Below are 22,677 nucleotides of genomic sequence, written 5' to 3'. Positions count from 1 at the left end.
ACTAGCTCTTATAGACCAGGCTGGTCTTGAACTCACAGAGATCCGCCTGCCTCTGCCTCCCGAGTGCCGGGATTAAAGGCGTGCGCCACCACCGCCTGGCCTCGATAGAGTTTTAAAGCAGGTGCCAGCACCTTGTTTATCAGAGGACTTAGGTGGTCAGGGATTTAGCTCAGTAGCAAGTCCAAGGCACTGGGTTCTGTCATCAGCTTATCGGTGGGCAAAGGGGGTACTTCTCCCTTTAGCTCAAATTGCACAGAAAACCTTGAAAAAATTGTACATTATGGATGTCACTGTTTGTTGCAACTGTATCTCTAATTCACTATGAGAATTAGAGATTTAAAGATGTAAATTCATTTAATGTGTATAACAGCTTTCAAAAACTTTATCATTTGTATATTGAAAATATTTCTGAAAAATTAATTCATAGCACTTACCTAATAAAAAGGCTTTAAGATACATCACTTAGGTACCCAAAGTATGTTTTACTATATAGTGATTTTGTGTCCTATTGTTTTTTACATTACCCATGATTATTACACAAATCAAATCCTTTCTCCTTTAGAACTGTTTTGGAAAGAAATCTATTGAAGTCTGTATCTTAACATTAAAATATGTAGCTTAATGAAACTTAAGACTCCAATGAATACTGTTTAAAATAAACAAAGGATTTTAAAGGTTTTTGAATCACTTAATATACCCCAAAATACCATCTTAATAGATTTTAAGAAGTTCAGAGAACCCATGTTTATAAAGCATTGTGTTTTTATCCAGCCTTTTGATATATTACCAAAACACATTTACAAGTATACACATGTGGATTTTAATTGAACATGCTAAAAAAAATTCAGTGTGTATAAAATGAATGAAAATTTGAAGTGGCCACAGGTTTTGTTACTTCTTTGGGACATAAACATGTTGAACAATAGGAAACTGTTGTCTCATAAAACTGAACAGTTAAAAAATTTTGATTTTGATATTTTGAGACAGGGTCACATGTAGTCCAGGCTAATCTTGAACCCAGCTAGCTATTCCTCCTGCCTCCACTTCCCAGGCTCTGGTCAACCAGTGGGTATTACAAAGATGTATACTAAAAAGTCTTGGAGTCAGTAATTTGAGAGAATATATTATTGTAATTCAGCTTGTCTATGCAGTAGGAAAGTGTGGAGCATGTAAAAGAAATAAAGAAGTGGACAGGGTTGGGAAAGGAACTTAGTGGTAGGGCATTTGGTAGGGCGTGAGGCTCTGCTTTCAGACCCTAGCACTACAAAAAGTCTAACCTATCAATATTTTAGGAAATCAGGCTATAAAATGAAAAAAGGCTATAGTAGGCAGAGGACATCATAGTTAAAGGAAAAGATTTTAAGTATAGAAGAAACCACAACAGAGTTATGTTCATGGCAGAATAAGATAGAGGAGTCTTAGGAATTACTGAAAAACAGTGCTAGATTCTAGAATATGGATAAAATTTAGTTTTAGATGGAATGGCAACAACTTTTCAAACATTTATTTTGTGCTCATGTGTGTGCATGTATGCGTGTGTGCTTGTGGTCAAAAGAAAAATTCAGTTTCTGTCTCATCGGAAGAGCCACCTGGTATGAGACAGAAGAAAACCAAAAATCTAGGGACTGTTGTTGTCAATACTCTCTTATCTCCCCCCCTCCAATTTCTACTTCTCCCAATACCTATTTTTCATCTCTTCGTTACCTTTCTTAAGATGAGGAAATATCAAACATTTTAACTTTCCATTTTAATATTAATAATATTTAAGTTCTCCACAGTGAACAATAAATTTTCCTACAGTAATCTGTGAAGTATCCAGAAAGAAGATTGGGTCCTACAACAACGATTCTCCCTGGTTCCTTGGATGTCATTGACCTGATAAACACCACTCAAAGATTGGTTTTGGGTTACAAACTGCTCAGGATGATTCCAACTTGGCTAGCTGAGATGGTGCACCTTCTTACAACACTCTGGCTAAAACTTCAAATAATAACTTTAAAAAAACCCTACCAACTACTCAGAGACTGTCTACAGTTGTTACAGACAGTACTCTTGAGACTTACATTCATTTTAGCTTTCACAGGATCCCATAGAAATGCCATCGTACCCTGACAGCTGGAAGTAATTCTGCAAAACAATGTCCCTCTCCCAACAGATGTTGTCTTCTTAGGGTTATGAATAACTGTCATCTGTTAGGGGTTAGTAAAGGGTTAGAGGTTGAATATGAAGTTTAAGCTCAGAAATGTCTTTTTGGAAAAGAAAAATAGAGGAATGGATGGGATGGGATGTAGGTATATTAATGACCTACTTGTGAATTATTGTAGATAAAATACATTGGTATAGATTCTTGTATATTGATACCTATGTAAAATTATCTTTTTATTATAATTTTCTGTCTAAGCCAATTTGTATATTGATACAAATTCAAATTGTATTTGTTATATTGTGTATGCTCCTATTTCTCTTTACAGTATTTGTACACAAATGTAAAGTTATTTATTTTGTCGTACTGTATGTGTGTATATTTCTACCTCTGCTTAAGATATTTTGTATATGCAATTTAAGTATATCTTTGTCATATTGCACTATACATTTTTACCTCTGATGAAGATATTTTTACATTGATACAATCTCGAGGTCATTGTCTCGTGCTGCACATCTGCTTAAAGATTGTTTACGTTCTTATATAGATCCCAAGTCTTTCAGATACACAGGTTATTTAAGAATTACAGATTAATAGTCCACCCATGTTCGTCATACCTTTAGTTATGTTAGTCAGATTCTCTGGATGCTCAGAGATGTACTCTGCATAGATAGGCAGTCTTAAAATACATCAAAGAACTGTAGAATATGGCATTTAAATAACTCAGGATTCTGGTGACATGAGACGCAATTGCTCCTGGCAGCACCGACCTATTCCCGAGAGAATGTTGGACACCACAGACACTCCACTTGGAGTTTGTTGTCTTCTTGGCAGAGCGGGCCTTTGGGCAAAGGACTGCCCTTGCCTCGACTGCTGACAGTATACACGCTTTCCAAATGGCACAAGCAGAACACAAGCGAAGTGACTGCTGAAACTTTCCAAGACAGGGCAAAACAGTCTTGAAATTTCCTGTTTCTGAAAATGATCTGCCAGATACTCTAGGCCTTAGCTGAAGTTGGTTGCCCCAACAATGAAAATGAGACTTTGAGTGACTGTCCAGGTAGCCAGCTATTTCTGTCATTTCTTGTACCTTTTGGAAGTTGCTTGCTTGCACTTCCTACTTACTCAGGTAATATTATTTTTCTTCTCAGGTCTTTAATGGGGTTGAAGACTAGACAGTCACAGCTACTTTCCTCTCATAACTTAGATAAGACATTTTTAAGTGCCAGACTTAGATTCCTCAGGATAGGACATCTATTGAAATAACCTCTCTTATTTGCTAATTTCCTTAGACTGGACATTTAACATGTGTTTCTTGCTTGATGTTGTTCATGTTGGTTGTAGTTCTATTTTTGTGTAAGTTTTTGCCTTTTTTTCCTCCTGGACAATACATAATATTTGTTATTATTGTATATACTTTTTATTAGGTTTAAAACCCTCTTATTTAGACAAAAGGGGGAATTGTTGTGGGCATCCACTCAGCCAATTAACTTTTGGGGGACTCTGGCTCTTTGGGCATGGTCTGAGGTCTTACTACATGTCTACTGATAAGATGTAAAAGAAAGCATGTTCAGTCTCTTACTCTGGTTCTTGCTTAACATGAGGAGAGACCCAGGACATTGGAGAGACAAAGCGGGATCAGGAATGGCATCTGCCCTTTTCTGTATTTGTAAGTTCATCTCTTTCCATTGCAGATGCTTAATAAATCAGTTTTGTTGACCTCAGTGTGATGACATAGTATGTTCCTGTGTATGTCAGAAAAGGAGAGCATTGGGTTTCCTTGAACTAGAGTTATAGGTAGTTATGAACTATATGAACTACCGTGTGGGTGCTAGGAACTGAGTTCTGGTCCTGCAAGAACAGTAAGTGCTTTTAGCCAATGAGCTGTCTCTCGAGCCTCCATAGAATGGCAGCTGTTGTGGAAAGGGAAAATGTGTAAGGATGAGTTCAGAGGCATCTACGGGAAACAAGAGAAAATTTAAAAGATAGTAGAGATGTTACAAAGCAGTTTTTATAGGACTTGTATTTTTATTACTGATTTGGGTGGTAAAGTTCTTTCTTTAGAAGGAAAAAAAGGCATCCAGTGTAGGGCACTTTAAATATTTATTTAATGCATATAATAAGCGAGTGTGCTAGGCACTGGGGATATAATGGAGAAGGTAAATTTCCCATGTTGAATATGCTTACGCTCTGTAGAAGACTGCAAAACAACAGTCTTAAAACCATATAGTGTTAAGTGGTTATTAAAAGAAGTAAAGCAGGAAACCTACATCAATCACTGTCCAGTTTTGCTTTTTTAAATAAAAAAGACAAAATTGCTTCCTTTGAAAATGTACTTGCTTTTTAGAATCTAATTAAACGTCATAGAAAATTTCAATACAAACAATTAGAATGGTAAAGCATAGAGGTTGGGCCTAACTTGGGAATCTGTGAACTAAATCCAATAGCACGATAATACAGTCCTTCCATAATTTAAATATTTTACTCTAATTTCCTAATTTAAAATTGTGTAATTTGTTCAAAAAGAAATGGGGTACTTCCCCCCCCCGGCTTTATTGCTTATGTTTAATTTTGCCTGCTTCCCTGCACTGTACACCACTGTACACTGGCAAGCATTTATCATGTGGTAGGTACTTCCCAAGCTAAATTTGTGAAGTCCTCATAATGACCTGTGGGCCCTGTTTTATGAACAAGAAAACTAAGACCCAGACAAAAAGTCAGTATGGCTTTTGCATCTTTCTGTTTGAATCAAATCTCATATCTCATGCTTTCCTTTAAGCCTCTGCATCTTTATATAATTTTTAAAATGTATTTTCATTTTTTAGTGTGAGTGTGAGTGTGAATTGGCATGTAAATGAGAGTGGCCATACGTGTGGGGGTCAGAGGACATCTTTGGGGACTTGGCTGTCTCTAGTCTTGTCTTGTCTCTAACTTCCTGCTGCACCACCTACTCTAGGTTAGCTGGCAAGATTCCGAATGGCACTTCTGTTTCCATATCTAGCTTTTTACATGGGCTTGGGGGATTGAACTCATGTCACTCATGTCACCAGGCTTGCACCACAGTCACCTTTACCCACAGAATCATCCTAATGGCCCGGTGTCTTTTTACATAAAGTGGTGTTAGTTCTAACCCTGTAGAGTTGCTTCAGAAATGATTGTACATGTCAACTCCAGAAATGTGCTTACATAGACTAGTGTGTAGGTAGCAATTGCTGCATGGTACTTGTTTAGCTTCTTTATACTTCTAAATGAAAGTATACTTTTGCTATGATTTGAATTTTCTTTTCAATTCTGGGTCTTCTGTCATTTGTTTTCCTTGTACAGGAGTCCCAGCTCACAAACAAGGAAGTCTATTAGCTTTAGTAGCCCATCAAAAGCAAGTTCAGGGAAAGGCTATGCTGGCGCCACTCAAAGCAGAATTGCCATGTCGAGAACGATGGTTTCTGTTCCTGAGATAAAGCCTGTAGAAAAACTGAATATTTCTGGCACTAAGACAGTACAGGTAACTTTCTTTTTTCCAAAGTATTTTTGTTATGTTTAATTATTTAATTTGTGTGTACATGCGAGTGAGCATGTATGTTCACATGTGTGAGCATGAGTGTACACCCTGGCACATGTGTGGAGGTCTGAAGACAACTTGGAAGAGCTGTTTCTCCCACTTTGTGGGTTCTTGAGATCAAACTCAGATCATCAGACTTAGTGGCAAGCACCCTTATTATCCCCAGAGACATCCTGCTGGCCCCACAGGTGACTTTTTTTTTTTTTTTAGAATTCTGAATGTTGTGGGCTTTTAAAAAGGTTTATTTATTTAAAGTTATGTGTGTGGAGGTATGTACACATGAGTGTGGGTGCCTCCCAAAGAGGGCATCGCATTTTCGGGAGCTAGAATTATGGGCAGTTGTGAGCTGCCTGATGTGGGTTCTGGGGACTAAACTCTGGAACAGTGGTACATGCTCTTAACCTCTCTGAGCCAGCTGTCCAGCCCCTGAGTTTATTTCTAAATAACTCTGTAATCTCCTTCCTCTTGGCAGCTGTCAAGAGTTACAACTTGACTGGACTGTTGTTTTCCTCTCAAACACCAGTAAATTGTCCTTGAGTTCCAGTGTGTGCCAGGGTGAACGTGTGATGGTCAGAGACAACCCAGAGTTGGCTCCCCTCTTCCAAAAAAAAAAAATGTGGCTCAGCTGCTCGGCATCGGCAGACGCCTGGGAATGTATCAGAAGACACCTCTACACAAATGTTTACTGAAGCACATTCACTGAGCCAAAACCTGGAAGCAGTTCATCATATCTATTAAAAGTAAACTGATAAAATACCGTGTAATAGTTGTGTGCATTACTTTATAACCACAGTAGATGAATGAACAACTTTACATAGCTACACTTGTGAAAATTAAAAACATTGCTGGACAAAGGGTGCCAGCTATAATGTAATATATGACTCCAACATTTCAAAAATAAAGGGAGTTTCCTTAACTCACATGAGAAATACCAAGTGTTTTCAAAAATCTGGAGAAATCAGACCTTTTGTTTCTGCTGATGGAATCACGTTGAAGCTCATCTTAAAAGTGAGCATGCACATCCTCTCTACCCAGAGTTCCAACAAAGATTCATAAAGGTCAGCATATCATTCGCAATGATATTTATAGCAACACTGTTTGATGGCTTTTACTTGCTGCATGTATGTGTGCATATGTGAGCCAGGGCACACACAATGAAGGTCAGAGGACAGCTTGCAAGGGTCTGTTCTCCTCTTCTACCATGTGGATCCTCAGGGTCCACTCCAGAGCATCGGCATGACAAAGAGTACCTGTAACCACCATGCTCTTTCACTAGTCCAGCAGCACTATTGGAAAGCCAGAACTGCTGGGCAATGGTGGCGCACACCTTTAATCTCAGCACTTGGGAGGCAGAAACAGGCAGAGCTCTTTGAGATCCAGACTGACTTAGTCTACAGAGGAGTGGGTTCCAGGACAACCAGGGCTACACAGAGAAAACCTGTCTCAAAGAAAGAAGAAAGAAAGAAAGAAAGAAAGAAAGAAAGAAAGAAAGAAAGAAAGAAAGAAAAGAAAGAAAGAATCAAACTGGAAAATACACAAATGCCCATGATAAATAAATAAAACATGATACAGCCACACAGTGTAATACTATGTAATAATGGAATGAATGATCTGTGGCTGTAGTCAGTAATGCAAATGAATCTTACGTGCATAATAGTGAACAAGTATTAAAGATGATTTTTTATATGGCTTCATCTAAGTAAAGCTTACAGGCTAAGCTAGTATGTGATGTCAAGGTAAGTAATTACTACTTTGTATGGAAGATACTAGTTCTTCTGAAAGAAACTTCTGGTAAATTTCTGCCCTAAGTCTGTTGAATTTTTGTATTGAATACAACAGTGCTGTTTGGCTAGAGAATTCACTAGGATGTAAGCTCCATGCATAGTTAGTGTGAGTATATTTTATGGAAATAAAAATAAACTATTAAAGATACTTCACAGAGCTATGAACAGGAAGAAGGAAATGGATTGTGAATGTGAAGTAATTCGTAATTGTCTGTGAGGAGAAAGGAGTAGCTGAGGGGGCAGTGGCTACCAGTGTTTTACTATTTTATTTAATCACGTTTTTATATTTTTGTATAACTATAAAATCAAATTTTGTAATTGAAGGGAATAAAGGAGACCAAAATATATAATAAGTAAATTAGTGAATATTAGTAGAAGGCTGTTAGAATATTTAAAGTATCTTTTATTTGACTATTTCAGTAAATCAACAGAATGTATGCACACTTAAAATCATTAGCTGTCGACTATACCAGTGACAAGCAAACTGAAAAAAATGGGAAACAGTGCCATTCACAGTAGCTTCCCAAAAGTGCCTAAGCAACAGAGATCGCAGGCAGTCAAAGCAATCCTGAGCAGAAGAAACACTGCTGAAAGTATGAGTGCACCCAAGAACCCTAGCGCTATGGACAGCATGGCGCTAGCACAAAACAGATGCCTGGGTCACTGCACAAGATCATACAACCGTAGTCACCTAATTTTGACAACAAAAGAATAAAACAAAATCGTCCTGGACAAACCTCAATCCCAAATGGATTGATGAGTTCAACATAAGACCTGAAACTCTGAAACTATAGGGGGTAACAGTAGGAAGTTTCCCTCAAGATACAAGCATAGGTAAGGATGTTCTGGATAGGGTTACAATTACTCAAGAAATGAGGCCAATAATCAAAAATGGAATCTCATTACGTCCAGCAAAGGAGACTGTCAAGCAAATGAAGAGGCAGCTATAAAATGGGAGAAAAATCTTTGGCAAATATACATCCAACAGAAAGTCACTATCCAGCATATGTAAAGAACTCACAAAACCAGTTATCAAGAAAACAACCCAATCTAAAAGTTCGGGGTGGGTGTATGGAACTCAACAGGGACATTTTAGTTGGGAGATTTGAATTGCTGTTTGAGCCTCACTAGTTTTCACTCATCTGTTTAACTTGTTGGTCTCTTCTTGTCTTAGTTTTGTAAGTCGTATGCATCTACAAACTCATCCATTTCCTTCTGATTTTCCAGTTTAGTGGACAAGGTGTTTTCAAGCTAAAACACGCTTCTGCTTCAAATTTCATTGGTATCTATTGTAATTGTTCCCTTTTCATCTCTAATTTTGTTTGGGTTTCTCTTTTTGTTTTGATTAGTTTAGCTGAGGATTTGACAAATCTTGTTCATCTTTTCAAAGAACCAGTACTTTCTCTGTTTATTTTCGGGAGAACACCTGTCAGTTGGTGGAGGCGGGGCATTGAAGTCACCCATGACTCTTGTACCAGGATTAATTGTGGCTTTGTATTGATTCGTTTTTGTTTTATGAAAGTGGGTGCCTGTAGGCAGAAGCCGCATGTTCGTTTCCAGCTACCCAGACCACAAAATAATCATTCAGAAACTTTATTATTTGCAATACTGTTTGGCCAATAGCTTAAGCATATTGCTAGCTAGCTCTTACATCTAGAATGAACCAATTTCCATTATTTTATATTTTACCATGAGGGTCATGGCCTACGTGCAAGGTTCCAGCTGGCAGCTCTCGTCTTTTCCCTCTGGCGGCTCCATGGCGTCTCTGACTCTGCCTGCTCTCTCCTCCTCTATCTGCTGGGAGCTCCTGCCTTGCCCTATTCTGCTAAGTTACTGGCCAAAACAGATTTACTCATTAACCAATAAAAGCAACACATAGAAGGACTTCCTACACCAGGTGCCCCTGTGTTCAGGGGGTCTATGTTTAGAATTATAATGGCCTCCTGGTGGCTTGTTCCCTTGGTACACAGTGGCCACTTATACGCCCTCTCAGGAGTTGGGGTTTGAAATCTTTCAGAACAGCAACACCTGTTTGTTTCCTAGGTTCTTGTTCTTTCAACACCGTCTCCCTTTCATCCTAAGGTAGGTGTGTGTGTGTGTGTGTGTGTGTGTGTGTGTGTGTGTGTGTGTGTGTGTGTTTAGGTGAATTATTGGAGGCAACAAATGCACAGTTGCTCTTTGAGCCAGTCTGCTAGTCTGTGTCATCTGACTGGAGAAATTGAAGTCATTAACAGTCACAGTTGCTATTGAAAGATGTACACTCTTCCTGTCATTTTGTTGATTGCATAATGTTTAGGTCCCCCTGTGTTGTTTCCCCCCCACACTTAAGTATTAGTCTAGCATGGCCTTGTTGATGGATTTGTTTGTCTCTTCAGTCCAAAAGATCCCTCATGTATTATTATTATTATTTATTTATTTGGTTTTTGAGATAAAGTTTCTCTGTGTACTCCTGGCTGTCCTGGAACTCACTCTGTAGACTGTGCTGGCCTCACAGAGATGTGCCTGCCTCTGTGAAGGCTGGGGTTAAAGGGATGTGCCACCATTGCCCAGGACTACATGTATTTTTGTAGAACTGGCATGGTGATCATTAATTCCTTTAATCTGTTTTGTTTTTATGGGAAGTTTTCATTTTTTTTTCCTCCAACTAAGTTAGTCTTTGTTGCAGTGGCTCTCAGCTTTCCTAGTGCTGTGACCCTTTAGTACAGTTCCTCACGTTGTGGTGACCCCAACCACAAAATTATTTTTGCTGCTACTTCATATTTATAATTTTATTACTGTTATTAATTGTAATGCAAATATTTGATATACAGGATATCTGCTGTGTGACCCCTGTGAAAGGGTCATTTGACCTCCAAAGGGGTTGCAACCCACAGATTGAGGACCACCGCTTTTCTTGGATATGTTCTGTTTCAGAACTTGTAGTAAATCTGTCTCTGCCCTTCTAGCCTTTAACTTTTAGCCGAATGGCCTGTTGTCAGTCTGATGAGCCTGCCCTAGTGTGTGACTGGGAGTTTCTCTCTTGCTGCTTTTAATGTATTTTCAGTGCCTGCCTTCCATATGCTTTTGTGTATTTAGTATTTTAATTATGATGTCATGAGGGAAGACTCAGACCTGTTCTGTTTGGTGACAGACAGCCTCCAGTGTCTGTGTTGGCGTCTCTTTCTTGACTGAAGTTGCTTCTGTTGATCCTTTAAAAAGTGTTTCCTGTGATTTTGGAACTAGATTCTTCTCCTACTGTGCCTGCCATCCATGCATTTGCTGTTTCTGACTGTCCCATGTATCTCAGAATTCTCACTGTTGTGTCGTGGCTCCCAACTGATCCGTCCCTCTAGTTCCATCAGTTCAAGGTCGGCTGGTCTTTCATCTCCTTGTCCATTCTATTGGTGAGCCTTCCAACAGACTTTTTCATCTGTCTTACATTTTTTATTTCCACAATTTTAGATTGGTTTCATCTCAGTATTTCCAGCTCTTGTTGAAGTCCTATTTCATCTTTTGCAGCGCCTTCCTTATTTCATCTATCTGTTTATGCTCTCAATCGGGAACTTTTTTCCTTATTTGAACATATGTAGTTTTTTTGAAGTTCCCCGACTGGGATTTATTTCACCTGTCTCACTCTTATTAAATGCCTTTACTATAGAATTCATAACTTTTGGATGAGTTCTGTTGTGTTGGTTGCTTCATTGGGATTTACATAATATACGTAATCAGCCACCTTCTTTTCAATTAAAGTATTTGCTATGTTCACGTGGAACTTGGATGTGATACTGGTGATTGTGTAGTTCAGCAAATAGTTCCTTGGTCCATGAGCTGAGTGCTTGGTGTAAAGCACTGTATCATTCCCTGACTAGAATATTAACTACAAGAGCAGTCATGGTTGCTTGATCGTCCCACAACGCAAACATCGTACTAGCAAGTTAGTCACATTGGCACCTTTGATTTCAATAACCATTGGAGGATAAATAACCAAGGATAATATGACATATACTCAGGATTAAATATTAATCAGGTTTGGAAAAGGAAAATCAGAATGAGGTAGGTAAAGTAATTAGAAGACAAAGTTGAGAGATTATTATGGCCCACAGATTTTAGACATTGCTAAATTGTGGAGGGTTATAATTAAGAAGTAAAGGGGAAGAGGATAGGATGAGAGAAGGAAGAAGAAGGTATATTCAGTGTCCTGAGGACATAGGAAAGAATGTCTTAGCGTGATGGAGAGAAGGAAGTGGAAGGGTATATTCAGCATCCTGGAGAGCATAGTAAAGAATGTCTTAGAGTAAGCTGGATGGAAACATCAACAATAATCCTAAGACCTGAGCAATATACAAACAAAAGCAAAACCATCAGGAGACATATATACATGAGACTGGAAGCAAACTAATTAAAATAGGAAATAGAAGTTTAATATTTAGTTACTTGTCTCTTGCTTTGATAAAACACCATGGCCAAGGCAACTTATGAGACAAACCTCTATTTAGGTTTACCATTTCAGAGGTTCAGAGTCCATGGTGGCAGAGTGAAGGAGCAGCTTAGAGCTCACATCTTGATCCACAACCATGAGACAAAGAGCAAGTACTGGGAATCATGGGAGTCTTTTAAAATCTTAACTCTATGCCCAGTGAGGCACCTCCTCCAACAGGGCCACACCTCCTAATCCTTCCCAACAGCTCCACCAACTGGGAGACATGCATTCAAACCTGAGCCCCCTGAGGCCACTGTCATTCAGACTCCACAGTACCTGTGGAGTGAATTGCTGGCGCAGCTGTGCTGAGCTGAAGTTTTCAGGTTCCTCTTGCATTAGCAGGCTCCCCTTGGAGCCATGTTTTTATTCATGCCTATGCTTATGATATTATATCGACCAAAATATTAACAATATGAATAAAGTATTCTATTTTTTTGATTGCTGTGTATTGTCATTAGAGTATAGTATTGCTTTTTAAAAACTTACTATAAAAAAGTTTTCTGTAGCTGGGCATGGGCAAATAGCTTTAATCCCAGCACTCAGGAGACAGAGACAGGTGGATCCCTGAGTTCAAGGCCAGCCCAGTGTAGAGGGCAAGTTTCGGGGAAGCCAAGACTACACAGAGAAACTGTCTTGAAAAACCAAATATAAGCGTATTAAATAAGTAATTAATTAAAAAGTTTGCTGTCACACCATCAGCTTCTGTATGCTTCTGTCACATTTGATTACATCAAGAATCCATATCAGCCCGGCAGTGGTGGCGCACGCCTTTAATCCCAGCACTTGGGAGGCAGAGGCAGGCGGATCTCGGTGAGTTCGAGACCAGCCTGGTCTACAAGAGCTAGTTCCAGGACAGGTTCCCAAAGCTACAGAAAAACTCTGTCTTGAAACAAAACAACAACAAAAAACAAAAACAAATAAAAGAAGCCATATCAAGTGACTGGCCATACCATCCTGCTTTCTCTATATAATGATTAGCTACAAAGATCAGTTACCATTTTCACATCATATCTCTGTGTTTATTACTTGTATGTAGGTACAGGAGTAAGATTGTTTTTATTTTGCCTAGTTAAACTTCAAGAATAAAATTTTGTATTATTCAAGTTTTCATGTTCATCTTGTTCTAAGAACATTATTATACTTAATATTTTTCTGCTTGCCGGGCGGTGGTGGCGCACGCCTTTAATCCCAGCACTTGGGAGGCAGAGGCAGGAGGATCTTTGTGAGTTCAAGACCAGCCTGGTCTACAAGAGCTAGTTCCAGGACAGGTTCCAAAACCACAGAGAAACCCTGTCTCGAAAAACCAAAAAAAAAAAATATATATATATATTTTTCTGCTATACGTATTTCTGTTTTCTTGTCTGGATATTCAGTTTAAATAACCATTCTCTACAGGTGTTTGATGCAAGAGGCGTTGATGTTACTCCCCGACCTCTCTACCATCCAGATCCACACCTGGGAACAGCAAAGCCCAACAAACTCTTGATGTCACAAGAAGGATCACTTGCATCAGATTTTATTTCTTCATACAGTCTGTATCAAAATACAGTTAACCCTAGTATGTTAGGGCAGTTCACAAGGTGAAGTATCCTGGCCCCAGTTCTTTTGATTGCATTTATGTTGTTCTTCTGATTCTATTGCATACATACAGAATATATGTTTCCACTTTTCTGACTTCAATCGATAAATCCTAGTGTTCTAGCTTTTATGTTTTAATTATATTCGTGTTTGGAGCTTGACTGAAGATTTCCCACAAATTCTAAAACATTGTGAAAAGTGTGTAGATGCTTGCCTGAGATTGCCCAAGGTTTCTGAAACAAAGGACTAGCTTCACAGCTGGCCACAAATTGCAACTAAATATTTTGGCCCAGTTTCTTTAGGGTTTTATTGCTGCCATTTAGAATACAGTGCAGTCACACACACTGCTCCAGACCCTACACTCAATTCACACACGAGCCACATGGAACGCCAGATAAGAAACAAGGGCTCTTCCAGTAAAGTTGACCCCTTTGTAAACAATTGAAAGCCTAAATGTAAGATGTTACAGAGTAATGTTATGATGGTTTGTTTAAAATTTTAAAGGAAACCCATAACTGACCAAACTAATGATCGCATGAAAGCCCAGTGTGGTGGAACGTGACTCTTTATTGGCATTACTAACAGAGTCAGGAACTGGGATGACTCAGAGAAACTCTGTGTCTCAGAAAAGCAGATCCCACGTGGTAACCACAAGCCACACCCCTGAGCTCTGCACAGCTTGTAGGCAGCACCACAGCCCCACAGTCTGCACCCCACCCTCGTGCCCCTCCTCCCCGTGGCTCAGCCACTCAGTCTCCTCCCCAGACTTTACTCCTCTAGTCTGGGGAGGGACCTTTAAGACTTCTAAGTTACTGTTTTTTTCCAGACATGACCTTTTTTTAACCTCCCTAGTCTCAAGAGCTTCCCCCATCCCCTCTTGTAGGGAAGACTTCCATTTGTACAGGGTAGCTGTGTCTCAGGTTACCTTTCCCGAGGAGGAAAGCACTCTACAGTGTAGCTGTGTCTTGTTACCTTTCGAGGGGACTTTTGTAAAATTGAACTTTTGAGCCGAGTTATGAGGAATGTGCAGAAGCAAAGAGAAGAATATTCTTGGCTGAGGCCCTAAACAGACTCCTAGGATGGAGGTGCTAAAACACCCAGCAACAAAATGATGAAGAGATAGTGAAAATGGAGTCTGAGAGGGAGCTATATTTTAGATAGCCATTCAAAATATACATTGGGAACACTGACGTCCTCCGTGTAGATCTGAGATGTTATTCTAAAATATACTTTCACTTTTAAAGGACATGAAAAATCAACTGAAGATTTAAAAGATATAATGATTTATGTTGTTTATATGACTAGTATGTTTAACTTGTCCATCTGTTGATATAGTCTAATTTACACTTTTGGCTTCTCATAAGGACATTGACCAAATGTGTTAATAACTTTCAAAGGTCAGTCATGGGGAGCAGCACAGTGTCAAAGTCAAGTGTGTCCACAACCGAATCAATGACGGAGGATCTAGAAGAACCAGCTTACAAGAGGGAAAGACTGGCTAGTTTTACAGGTAATAAAAGTAATTTTCTTTCAATCTTACAGCTTTAATGTATTTTCAATGGTTTAACTCCCCACGGAAATTGTCATTGTTTGTAATGTTTGTGAAAACTAGGTTATTTTGGCACAGCTTTTATACTATTTTAAGATTAATTTCTAATTGTGACTGAGAGTAGATAAAAAGCAGCTGAGGACCTGTCTCAGTGGGGGACCATTTGCCTACATCAAAGACCCTGAGTTTAGTCTTTAACGATACTTCCTTTCCTGTGTGTGTGTGTGTGTGTGTGTGTGTGAGAGAGAGAGAGAGAGAGAGAGAGAGAGAGAGAGAGAGAGACCTAAAAAGAAACTCTCATTTTTTTTCCTGTACATGTAGATACAAGTCAACACTTAGTAGTTCTTTTTAAGTGCTTGTTTTATGTGTATGGGTGTTTTGCCTGTGTATGTGTGCATGTGTATGTGTATTTGCCTGTGTATGTGTGTGCAGTACCTGGGGAGGCCAGGGGAGGCCATCAGATTCTCTGGAACTAGAGCTACAGACCATCATGCGTCTTCATGCGCATGCTAGGAACTGAACCTCAGTTCATCTGTGAGTAGTAGTGACCACTGAGCATCTTTCCAGCCCCTCATCTTGTTTTGTCCTGAGTTGCCAAATAAGTAATCATATTCTTTGTGTAAATAAGGGTCTGTTTATAAAACATTTGTTTCACTATTAGCTTTGCATACTGTTCTTCATTAAAAGAAATAGGGCCCTTTGGAGAAGTAGTTGATTTCTGGGTTTATATAAGATGAACTAGAAAGTTAAAAAAATACTTGCACAAACCCTGCCTTTCCTCCACGCCCCCCCCCAAAAAAAAGAATGACAGGGACACAGCAGCCATTAGTGTTCCATTAGCCAAAGGTAGACAAGTTCAACATCAGAAAGTATAGTGCTGGCTTATAACTCATTGACAATATCCAGGAGCCCATACTTAGATATATGGTAAAGGGTAGAGCAGATAGACTTCTGTAGAGAATTCTAAATATTTATGTGGATATTTTTGCTTCAATGTAGAGTTTCTATCCTCTTTAATATGGACTTTGCATCATGGCTTTCACCAGACTACAGTGTATGAAAACAGAGAGCAGTCTCAGCTAAGAGGTGATGACGTCAGCAAGAAGCTGTACTGATAGTCTTGATGCGCTGTCAGTCTAGCTCCTTCCTCTGTTGCCTTCCAGAAACCTGTAACCTGTGTCCCGCTTCAGGCAGTCCTAAATGGAAGCATGTTCTACATGCTTGACCAATACTCAGCCTTCTAACACGGGAAACTGCCACAGTCTAGGAAAACCTAAGGGACAGGATGATCAAATGTGGTGTCTGGGCTGATATTTTGGAATAAATTATGAGTGTTTAGATGGTATTAAAAATGAAGCATCCTGGAATAAAACCTGGGCTTCAGATGGTGAAGTATCACTGTTGGCCCATTAGCTGCTCTAGGCACACGATAGGAATGTTCACAGTGGGGGCTACTGAGTGCAGGTCTACACAAGCTCTAGCATTCTTACAGATGTTCTGCACCTCGAACTACTTTAAAATGAAAAAAAGAATTACTCTAAACTATCTTGAAATCTTGCACAAGCCTTCTGGGTGTTCTGACACATAACACTTTTCAGAGCCGAAAGGAGGCTGGGCTTGGAAATGCTTGGCGTTTGTATGATGGAGCAGCATGTTAGGCACAGACTGGCCCTTGCTCAGCACAGAGATAAATGAGTAGTAGGTCCTTTTACATGAACTCATAAAGTTCCCATGGTTAGCACATGCGCATTTGCGAAGAGAGAGAAGCACTATTTTGTATTTCAGTCTGATTGTAATGACACTAGACTCATTGTAACTAAACACCAGCTCAAGGAAGGCTTCCTGAACTGCTCCTTACTGAGGTCTCTTAATGTGACCAGAGAATAGATCTTTTTCCTTACCTATGTCTCAATTAATTGAAGAACACGGGGTAAGGGCAGATGTACTAGAAACAAAATACTGCGTTATGAGTAAAAGTACTTTTGAAGCCCCAAGGGTGACCATGTCTTACCCATTCACTAAATACTGTAGACTACTACAGAGTCCTTCCTGTCCCTCTCCAGGGGCTTCCTATGTGAAGATGTGAAAAGGGAGCCATGATTGCAATACACAACTGGAGATCTCTTGAACATCAGGGGTGGAGAAAGATGTGCTTCCTCCATCACTGAGAGCAAAAAGTGCATTGATAGGTTTCTAGGTAGAGACGCAAGTGTAGTCTTCATCTATTGTCTGGAGCTGGTAATCTTGATGCATGAAATAGATTCTGTAGGTACATAGTGCTGCTAGAATTCATTTTTTAATATGGAACAAATTCAGGCAACATTCAGATGTAGATGATAGACCTGCACAAAAGCCTACTTGCTGTTCTGTGGTTTTGTCGGGATAGTGTGTTCCTCTGCCATTAAGAACATGTATTTTCCCCAGCTCTAATACATAACTGATATTGTCGCATTAGACTATATATGTGGTGTATCTCATGTGAGGTTGTTTTTAGAACTACGTCTGTGCTGCCAGGCTACTTCATATACAGCCAAGCTATTAGCCAGCATCCGATGGATGGTCTAAAAGAGTACTCAGAGGATCAAGAGCCTGTTCTTTTTTTTTTTTTTTTTCGAGACAGGGTTTCTCTGTGGCTTTAGAGTCTTTCCTGGAGCTAGCTTTTGAGGCCTCGAACTCACAGAGATCTGCCTGCCTCTGCCTCTTGAGAGCTGGGATTAAAGGCACCTGGCCCAAGCCTGTTCTTTTTCAGTCTCAAAATTCCCTGTTCCTGTGGAGCATGAGACAATTACTCCTGCTTATTTTCTTCATTGATGCTGTAGGAAATCTGAGCAACACGTACCTCAACACTGTCTGTGTGAGCAATTCCTTTACTTCATTTTGCTTATCCTCTCTTAACCAGATTTACTTATTTAAATCTTGTCTTTATTTTAAAATCTATTACAAGGACTTTTTTCTTTAAAAAAATCATTAAGGGCTAACTATTAAATATTTCCTCTTTCCTGACCTTTATTTTTTGTCATTGTAACTACAACATAGACCGTGTTCTGGTCAATTCTTCATGTAGGGTAGCATAGCATTTCCATAGTTTCTTAACCTGAGTTATATGCCGCATCAAGGCTGTTTCTTACCGATAACCCATTCCCAGCCCTGGAATATAACCCTTTCTCAGCTCTGAAATTCTGTCCTTAGTGATATTAGCCTAGAGTATTGAGCCTTTCACTATTCGAAAGATTTGACCCATCTTTTAAAAACATATTATTTATTTGTGTGAAAATTGGGACCATTTTACACCTGTAATCAACAAGACCCATTGAATCTTTTATCTCCTGTTGAAGATGATTAGAGGAGGCCTGTTTTTTTAAAAGAAAAAAACAAGAATAAACAAAGTAAGTAGTAAGGTTGTTGAGGCCTCAAAGGGTCAGGTGACTTTCCTCATACACATGCCCCCGTATTCTTTCTCAGTAGTACCAACAGCTACCCTAGTAATAGTACAGGGTAATTGTAACAGGATTGCTCATGGAACTGTGACCAGAGGTGTGAGACTAGGCTGGGATTAATGCCTGCAGCAGCAGAACAGAGCTGGCTTCTCCAGTTGCTTTCACAGAAGTTAAAGAGACTGCTGTATAAAGACACTTGCTGTGTGTGTGTCATCATTGTGTCTTAGTGACCAGGCAGTGTGCACATGTTGTATGTGTTGTCATTGTGTCTTAGTGACCAGGCAGTGTGCACATGTTGTATGTGTTGTCATTGTGTCTTAGTGAGTAGGCAGTGTGCACACTCGCCATGTGTGTGTGATCATGGTGTCTTAGCGATTAGGAAGTGTGCACAGGAGCAGTTCCAGGGTGATCATACTATGACGTGTATTTTAGATGTGCGAGTTCTGAGAATCACACCTGAGACATCTTTAACAAAGGAAGACCTGGAGAAGAACATAGAGATCATTCTCACGGAGACGAAAACACTGAAATTTTTTGACCTGCCAACAGTCATATACTCAGTAGAATCCGAAGAAGCAGAGAAAATAGTGTATGTATAGCTCCATCGTCTATGTTGCTTCTATATAGCTCGGACGCTGAATTAGAGGTTCTTTTGAAGAGTCCTTGGAGATTTCTAGAAATGTGCCCTTGAAATTACACATGTACTCTATGATCTTATATGGACATGTTTATATCACATGACATTTTTCTATAGGAAAAGCCCTTATCTTTAGCATAGCCTGTGTAACTATGTGAACTTTTGAAGAAGAAAGGGCAGTGGTCAGCAGGTCCAAAGTTCTAGTTACCAGGACTGAGTCCTAGAGCCCTGTCACAGCTGTAGGATCAGTCAATGTATGATGTCACAGCTGTAGGATCAGTCAATGTATGCTGCAAAATAGCTAGAAGAGAGGATGTTGGGCTCAGCACAAAGAATAAATGTTTGAGGTAGAAGATATATATGTTCCTTCCTGTGATTTAATAAAAACAGTATATGCACATATACAAAGCATGAGGACCTAAATTAGGGTCTGAAGTGCCCACATAAGAGACCTGTGTGGTTGGTGTGGGGAGGGAGCAGGGGTGTGGGGGGGGTAGAGACAGAAGGACTGCAGGGATTTGCTGGCTGCTGGCCCAGCTCCAGGGTCAGTGAGACTTTATCTCAAGGGGTTAGGAGAGTGAGAGGATACTCGACATTCTCCTCTGGTCTCTAGGTACAGTCACCCACACTTACATGTGCAATATCACACATACATTTAATAACTGACACACAGAGAACAATAATAAGGAAACTAAAAATGATTCCCTCAGGTTGAATTTGATAAAAATATACCAAATCAATAAAAGACGAGTCATTATTAAAGGATAGCAACAGATCCTAAATTCAGACCCTGAGGGTGTTAGGGCTACGGTATGATTAGATACAAAATACAAAGTCGTTGTGAAGTGTTTCAGCAATCAAGATGGTTAGAACATTCACATTAAGCTCTGAATGACATATTTGGATAAGAACTTTATTGTCAAAAAGCAAACATTGGTTTAAATGTAATTGAGTAAAGATTAAATGGCTGAAAAAATAGGTCTAAATAACTACAGGAAATAAAATGTAAAGAGACAATGATTATAAAAATAATGGTCTAGCTTGTCAGTGTTGCAGACATGTACACAGCAAATCACAGAGGACGAGTCGGGAGGCTTTCCTGAGCTACTAACACACTCTTGTATAGAAGCAAAAATGAAATCTACTGTAATAGTCTCGGGGCATTGTGCTGACACTCCTGAAAACCAGATGCGAAGAGAAGAGGGTTTTTTCAAGGTTTATCTTTATTTAAGTGTGTGTGGGCGGGGGGGGGGGGGGAGGGAGGGAGAGAAAGAGAGAGAGAGGGAGAGAGAGGGGGAGAAAGATAGAAGAAGAGAGGAAGAGAGGGAGAGAGAGGGAGGGAGCTAGCTCACTCTGTTATGCGTGTAGGTGCTAGGAGAGGCCAGAAGAGGGTGTCACATTTTCTAGAGCTGAAGTTACATGTGGTACCAAGCTTCCCAGTATGGATCCTGGGAGCCCAACTCCCGGCCCTCTGGAAGAACAGTAGATACTCTTAACCACTGAGCCATCTCTACACCCCCAAAGAAGATTTTTTTTTAAGTACAAGAAAATGTAGGAAAAAAATTCAGAACTTTCAAAAAAGCAGACAGAATACTTAGAAAAAGATCACTTCATAATAAAGAGAGGGGCATAATCATTTTAAATTAAAATTTCAAAGTAGAATTACACTAAATTCTTTGACTACATTGTGAAAGGAAAAATGAGTCATCCCAACTAAGGCATTCATATATACACTGGGAGATTAGAAATATTTCCTAGATTAATAAAATTAAAATGTGAATTTAAAAATACTTATAACTAGACTGAGCAGTGGTGGCCTCACGCCTTTTATCCCAGCACTGGGCAGGCAAAAGTAAATGAATCTCTGTGAGTTCAAGGCCAGCCTGGTCTACAAGTGTGAGTTCTAGGATATCTGGGGCTACACAGAGAAACCCTGTTTCAGAAAAATAAAAATGTAAAAATACTCAAAACTAACCAGTTATGAACACAGCATGTGCACAATGCTGCAACAGTAATACTTTGAACGAGTTTGTAGCTTTCGATGTCCCTATTAAAGTCCCTAAACTCTCTGAACATTAGTAAACTTTGACAGTAGTGTGGATGCTGGGGAGCCCAGCGCTAAACAGCCCTTCGGTGGTGAGGTAGTGACATATTTTCCTGCGGAGGTGTTGACGCTCACTTGACATTTGTTACACTCTGTACTAGTGAAAGCACTCCACACCGTGCAGTGGAGAAAGGTGATGATGTATGTTCATGATAGTTTTTAATCCATCAGCTACTTTTTGCTTTTTTTGCAGACTGAAAAATAAGAATTATGAAGTCCTTTGTAGAAATAGATTAGGCAATGACCTGTATGTCGAACGGATGATGCAAACATTTAATGGCGCACCAAAGAATAAAGATGTCCAGTGTGAAAAGATCATAATGGAAGACAAAGGTAATTTGTCTTATTCCTCTTGGCAAACCGTTGCTATATTTTGATATCTGTTCCTGGACTCTGTCAGTCAACACATGTTAAACTATATAAATAAATAATGAAAATAGATTTGCCTAGATCTCAGTACTAGGTACTGTTGATTTCTAATGTTCAGAATTTGACAAGGTGACGGGAAATAATGATATAAAGTATCTGAGTAACATAATTGTTCAGACTCGTTTTTATTCACCTTGTATCAGAACTCTGCGCTCTTCAATTATTTATACAATTTATAGAAAATGATTTTATGATATAATTTACTACCAGTACATCCGTCTGTATAGTCCACACAGTTCTTCCCTTCTTCCCATCATAAGTGGTTCAATGACCACCATATCGCTGTAAAGCGGGTTCGAATCGTGGTCTCCATTTCCTTGCTGAGCATTCAGCACAGAGGAGTCGCCTCAGTTGGTGACCCACACAGGTCTTAGAATCCGTGCTCTGAAACACTCGCCTTCCTACCTCTCAGTGTTTACAGATTAACGTTCCTGAGGATACTGCAGAAGCCCATGGGATGTGGGCAGAGGACAAACGAGGAGAAAGAGTTATTACTGAATATAGCTGGGAGCTAGATTCTTCTAAAGATTGAAAATGCAAACCTCTAGTAAAAACAAGTGTAGTTTTGTTTTGTTGTAAAGGACCGTTCATGTGTCTTCTAGGTGGGGATATTTATTGCTCATCCCTGAGACTTCCTTTTACATGAAAGATGAAGAACAAATGCTCCAGTCTCCTTTAGCTTTCCCTCGTTCCTACCTCAGAGCAGAGGTGTGGCTTGCCTGGGTGAAGTGTGGGCGTACCTGGGTATCCTTGCCTGGGTGAAGTGTGGGTGTACCTGGGTATCCTTGCCTGGGTGAAGTGTGGGCGTACCTGGGTATCCTTGCCTGGGTGAAGTGTGGGTGTACCTGGGTATCCTTGCCTGGATGATGTGTGGGTGTACCTGGGTATCCTTGCCTGGATGATGTGTGGGTGTACCTGGGTATCCTTGCCTGGATGAAGTGTGGGTGTACCTGGGTATTCTTGCCTGGATGAAGTGTGGGTGTACCTGGGTATCCTTG

General features: G+C 39.7%; 1 protein-coding gene across 5 annotated transcripts in view; it reads left to right on the top strand.

The window, feature by feature from the left end:
• Wdr78 (WD repeat domain 78) overlaps positions 1 to 22,677 on the top strand; it is a 70,536-nt gene that overhangs the window by 11,926 nt on the left and 35,933 nt on the right. For 4 of the 5 annotated variants that reach the window (XR_003377399.1, XM_005353482.3, XM_026782109.1 and 1 more), the window contains 5 exons: positions 5,468 to 5,645; positions 13,341 to 13,525; positions 14,921 to 15,033; positions 18,942 to 19,098; positions 21,444 to 21,583. Coding sequence is in view for 4 of the 5 variants with exons in the window: in XM_005353482.3 (XP_005353539.1) it covers positions 5,468 to 5,645; positions 13,341 to 13,525; positions 14,921 to 15,033; positions 18,942 to 19,098; positions 21,444 to 21,583 (773 nt within the window). In the remaining variant the exon portion in view is untranslated. The remainder of the gene's footprint in view (positions 1 to 5,467; positions 5,646 to 13,340; positions 13,526 to 14,920; positions 15,034 to 18,941; positions 19,099 to 21,443; positions 21,584 to 22,677) is intronic. The other variant, XM_026782110.1, reaches the window with a different exon arrangement.

The sequence above is a fragment of the Microtus ochrogaster genome, chromosome 10 (genome assembly GCF_000317375.1).
Source record: "Microtus ochrogaster isolate Prairie Vole_2 chromosome 10, MicOch1.0, whole genome shotgun sequence".
NCBI lineage: Eukaryota > Metazoa > Chordata > Mammalia > Rodentia > Cricetidae > Microtus > Microtus ochrogaster.
This window is presented reverse-complemented; position numbering and strand designations above follow the sequence as displayed.